At 37.0% G+C, this 5616-nt stretch overlaps 1 protein-coding gene across 3 annotated transcripts; it reads left to right on the top strand.

Annotated features, from left to right (window-relative positions):
* Positions 1-1023: 1023 nt before the first annotated feature.
* LOC105519961 (putative zinc finger protein 724) lies at positions 1024-3038 on the top strand. 3 transcript variants are annotated; one of them, XM_011953516.1, is made up of 3 exons: positions 1024-1377; positions 1531-2631; positions 3012-3038. In XM_011953516.1, the coding sequence occupies exons 1-3, from the start codon at positions 1024-1026 to the stop codon at positions 3036-3038; spliced, it is 1482 nt and encodes a 493-aa protein (XP_011808906.1). The 3 variants fall into 3 exon arrangements, with proteins under 3 accessions (XP_011808906.1, XP_011808904.1, XP_011808905.1); XM_011953514.1 differs by lacking the exon at positions 3012-3038 and adding exons at positions 2860-2897; positions 2971-3010 and having other exon boundaries at positions 1024-2631; XM_011953515.1 differs by lacking the exon at positions 3012-3038 and adding an exon at positions 2945-3010 and having other exon boundaries at positions 1024-2631.
* Positions 3039-5616: the final 2578 nt, after the last annotated feature.

Genomic DNA, 5616 nt, shown 5'->3' with positions numbered 1-5616 from the left:
AAAAAACAAACAAACAAATAAAAAAAAACAAAAAACAAAGAAAGAAAGAAAAACGGGGTTGGCTATTCACTTTTTTTTCTTTTTTTTTTTTGAGAGGGAGTCTCGCTCTGTTGCCCAGGCTGGAGTGCAATAGCGCAATCGTGGCTTACTGCAGCCTCCGCCTCCCAGATTCAAGCAATTCTACCTTAGCCTCCCGAGTAGCTGGGATTACAGGCGCCCACCACCACACCTGGTTAATTTTTGTGTTTTTAGTAGAGACGGGGTTTCGCCATGTTGGCCAGGCTGGTTCCAAACTCCTAACCTCAGGTGATCCACTCACCTCGGCACCCCAAAGTGCTGGGATTACAGGCATAAACCACCCTGCCTGGCTGGTTATTCACTTCTAAAGGCACTATATTATACTGTCGAGAGGGATGAGCTGTGTTGGGTAAACATAACAGACTTTTCTCATTATTCTTTATGACTCTTTGCGTTGTCCTCACCTCCTGGGGCACTGTACACACTTAACTCATGTATACATTTTTCACAAATGTATTTTGGTCTGTGTATTTTTCTTACATTTATATGTCTATAAGGAAATTAGGGCCTTTGGTATTTTGTTGTGCAGTTTTGTTTTGGTTGTTTTTGAGTCAAAGTATTGCTCTGTTGTCCAGAGTGGAGTGCATTGGTGTGATATCAGCTCACTGCAACTTGTGCCTCTCAGGTTCAAGCAATTCTCCTGCCTCAGCCTCCTGAGTAGCTGGGATTACAGGTGCATGCTATCATTCCCGGCTAATCTTTTTGTATTTTTTAGAAAAGATGGGTTTCACCATGTTGGCCAGACTGGTCTCAAACTCCTGACTTCAGGGGATCTGCCCATCTCAGCATCTCAACGTGCTGGGAGTACAGGCATTAGCTACCATCCCCGGCCTTCTTATGCAATCTTGTTTATGTAGTTTGTATAATTTTGTAGGTTAGATTTGTAAAGAATATGTATCTGAGTCTAGTATGTGGAGTAAGTTGTTATTTTTATTTCTTTCAGGTATGTGTTGTTATTTCGCCCAAGACCTTTGGCCAGAGCAGAGCATAAAAGCTTCTTTCCAAAGAATAATACTAAGAAAATATGAAAAATGTGGACATCACAATTTACAGTTAAAAAAAGGCTATAATAGTGTGGATGAGTATAAGGTGCACCAAGGAAGTTATAATGGATTTAACCAGTGTTTGTCAACTACTCAGAGCAAAATATTTCAATGTGATAAATATGTGAAAGACTTTCATAAATTTTCAAATTCAAATATACGTAAGACTGAAAAGAATCCTTTCAAATGTAAAGAATGTGGCAAATCATTTTGCGTTCTTTCACACCTAACTCAACATAAAAGAAATCACACTACTGTCAGTTCCTACAAACTTGAAGAATGTAGGAAGGCTTTTAATGTGTCCTCAACCCTTTCTCAACATAAAAGAATTCATACAGGACAGAAACACTACAAATGTGAAGAATGTGGCATAGCCTTTAACAAGTCCTCACACCTTAACACACATAAGATAATTCATACTAGAGAGAAATCCTACAAACGTGAAGAACATGGCAAAGCTTTTAACATATCCTCACACCTTACTACACATAAGATAATTCATACTGGAGAGAATGCCTACAAATGTAAAGAATGTGGCAAAGCTTTTAACCAGTCGTCAACCCTTACTAGACATAAGATAATTCATGCTGGAGAGAAACCCTACATATGTGAACATTGTGGCAGAGCTTTTAACCAATCCTCGAACCTTACTAAACATAAGAGAATTCATACTGGTGATAAACCTTATAAATGTGAAGAATGTGGCAAAGCCTTTAATGTGTCCTCTACCCTTACTCAACATAAGAGAATTCATACTGGGGAGAAACCTTACAAATGTGAAGAGTGTGGCAAAGCCTTTAATGTGTCCTCAACTCTTACTCAACATAAGAGAATTCATACTGGTGAAAAACCATACAAATGTGAAGAATGTGGCAAAGCCTTTAACACATCCTCACACCTTACCACACATAAGAGAATTCATACCGGAGAGAAACCCTACAAATGTGAAGAATGTGGCAAAGCCTTTAACCAGTTCTCACAACTTACTACGCATAAGATAATTCATACTGGAGAGAAACCCTACAAATGTAAAGAATGTGGCAAAGCTTTTAAGCGGTCCTCAAACCTTACTGAACATAAGATAATTCATACTGGAGAGAAACCATACAAATGTGAAGAATGTGGCAAAGCTTTTAACCTATCCTCACACCTTACTACACATAAGAAAATTCATACTGGAGAGAAACCCTACAAATGTAAAGAATGTGGCAAAGCTTTTAACCAATCCTCAACCCTTGCTAGACATAAGATAATTCATGCTGGAGAGAAACCCTACAAATGTGAAGAATGTGGCAAAGCTTTTTACCAATACTCAAACCTTACTCAACATAAGATAATTCATACTGGAGAGAAACCCTACAAATGTGAGGAATGTGGCAAAGCCTTTAACTGGTCCTCAACTCTCACTAAACATAAGGTCATTCATACTGGAGAGAAACCCTACAAATGTAAAGAATGTGGCAAAGCTTTTAATCAATGCTCAAACCTTACTACACACAAGAAAACTCATGCCATAGAAAAAACTGACAAATATATAGAATGGACCGGGCGCAGTGGCTCACACATGTAATCCCAGCACTTTGGGAGGCCAAGGCTGGTGGATCATGAGATCAAGAGATTGAGACCATCCTGGCCAACATGATATTTAGTAGTCTCTATTTAGTAGTCTCTACTAAAAAATACAAAAATTAGCTGGGTGTGATGGTGCATGCCTGCAGTCCTAGCTAAGGAGACTGAGACAGGAGAATCCCTTGAACCCGGGAGGTGGAGGTTGCAGTGTGCCGAGATTGTGCCACTGCACTCCAGCCTAGTGACAGAGCAAGACTCCGTCTCAAAAAAAAAAAAAAAGTGGCAAAGCTTTTAACCAGTTAACAACTCACTATACATAAGATAATTTATACTGGAGAGAAACCCTAGAAGTGTGAATAATGTGGCAAAGCCTTTAACAAGTCCTTAATTCTTAGCAGACCTAAGAGAATTACTGGAGAGAAATTCTACAAACCTGAATGATAACAATGCAGTTGACAACAACCCGAACATTTCTAAACACCTTTAAATGGTTGTCACACTTGATTGTAGGTAAAATACTTTATACTAGAGCTAGAAACCTCTACAAGTGTGAAGAATGTGGCAAAACATTTAACCAGCGCTGACACTTTATTGGACAGGAAATGATTTATACTTGAGAAAAATTATTTAAATGTAAAGAATGTGAGGAAGCCATTAATATCTGCTCACATCTTATTCAATATCAGAGAGTTCATACTTAATAGAAGCATTAAAAATGAAATTACTGTCAATGGATTTTTCAGAAAATACAAGCTTTTAAAGTGAAGAAGAGTATTTATTTTGAAGACAAGCATTAGAATATCAAGAGTGAGCTGGGCATGGTGACTCATGCCTGTAATTTCAGCACTTTGGAGGCCGAGGTGGGTGGTTCACTTGAGGTCAGAATTTCAAGACCAGCCTGGCCAACATGGTGAAACTCCGTCTCTACCCAAAATACAAAAATTAGGTGGGTGTGGTGGTGCATGACTAATCTCAGCTACTAGGGGGTTGAGACAGGAGAATCGCTTGAACCTAGGAGGCAGAGGTTGCAGTGAGCTGAGTTTGTGCCACCGCACTGCAGCCTAGGCACTCCAACTGCACTCCATCTCAAAAAAAAAAACTAACATGAAGAGTGTTGTGGTACTGTTACTTGTATTACAGATCTTATTTTAGACATTTTGTACTAGAGGAAAACCCTGAAGTTGTTGCTGAAACTTTCTTGAACATCAGAGAATATATCTTGAAGAAAATTGCTGCAAAGGTAATAAATTTGGGAAAACATTTTTTTACAAACTACAGCCTAGGAAACACCAGAGAGTTCATACTAAAATATATTTTTGCAGATGCAGTAATATAAAAAATTGGTTATTTGAAAATTAAGTCTGTAAATATCAATTCAGAGTAGATATATCTAAGGAACTGACACTTCAGACAGTGCACTAAATCAGAGTGCTGAGTTTAGAAAATAAAACTGAAATTTACATAAATATTTTGTATATAACTTTAAAAAGTGTGTAAGATATTTTGGAGAGTTATTACATTCAAAGTATGCTTTTCTTTTTGTTTGTTTTTTTTTTTGAGATGGAGTCTTGCTCCCATTGTGCAGGATGGAGTGCAGTGGTGCTATCTCGGCTCACTGCAACCTCCACCTCCCAGGTTCAGGTGCTTCTCCTGCCTCAGCCTCCTGAGTAGCTGGGATTACAGGTGTGCACCACCATGCCTGGCTAATTTTTGTATTTTTAGTAGAGACAGGGTTTTGCCATGTTGGCCAGGCTTTACTTTTTTTTTTTTTCAGACGAAGTCTTGCTCTGTCACCCAGGTTGAAGTGCAGCCTCCGCCTCCCAGTTCAAGTGATTCTCATGCTTCAGCCTTCCGAGTAGCTGGGATTACAGGCATGAGCTACCACGCCTGGCTAATTTTTGTATTTTTAGTAGAGATGAGGTCTTGCCATTGGGCAGGTTGTCTTGAACCCTGCCTCAGCCTCCCAAAATGCTGGTATTACAGGCGTGAGCCACTGTGCCCACCAAAATATACTTTTTTCTTGAAAAAAATTCATAGGTTTTTTAATATGTGAATAATGATGGAATTCAACTCTCAAATTCATGCTGTTTTTTTATTCCTATTGTATTCACATGTGAAAGTATGTGATGAATGGTTCCTGCATGAAAGATCTGAGAGATTCTTTTTTATTAGGTGGGCATTATTATCTCTTCTATGAAAGAGTAAAGACATTAAAATGTAAGATGTATGATGAAAATCTAAGTAGGGATGCTCTTTGTGGTTAACTTATAATATTGAGTGATGCATGAAGTAGGTGTTCAGTTTAATATTCTGCTTTATGAGAGAAAAATATTTTTAATTTTAGTTAAAATTTAATAGTGTTATTTTACTAATTGTACTTTTATGTAATACAGTCTAGTACATTTAAAAACTTTGAAGTTATGTGTGGACTTAACTTTTTAATTTGACATTTTTAACATGTTAAATACTATTGTGCATTCAATAAAGCATTATTTTGCCACTAACCTTAACCCATTCCACCTTACTCAAGAGTGTAGGTAAAAGATAGTATTATTTGTTAACATAATAAAGTAGTATCTGTAGTAATCTTTTTTGCTAGTGGCTTTAAACTGCAAAGAAGTTAAAGAATGTTGTTCCTGTATGTTAAATTTTTATTTTTTCTTATTTAAATTTACTTAATATTTTCGGGTACATAGTATGTGTATATATTTAAACTACATATGGCATATTTTGATACATACAATATATAATAATGACCTCATGGTAAATTAGGTATCTGTCATCTCTAGCATTTATCCTTTGTATTATAGAAAATTTAATTTTACGCTTTTTGTTAGTTTAAAATGTACAACTAAACTGTTACCAATGGCCTTACCTTTGGCATTTATCCTTTGTATTACAGAAAATTTAATTTCTCACTTTCTGT

Source organism: Colobus angolensis, unplaced genomic scaffold, assembly GCF_000951035.1.
Source record: "Colobus angolensis palliatus isolate OR3802 unplaced genomic scaffold, Cang.pa_1.0 Scaffold365, whole genome shotgun sequence".
Taxonomy (NCBI): Eukaryota; Metazoa; Chordata; class Mammalia; order Primates; family Cercopithecidae; genus Colobus; species Colobus angolensis.
This window is presented reverse-complemented; position numbering and strand designations above follow the sequence as displayed.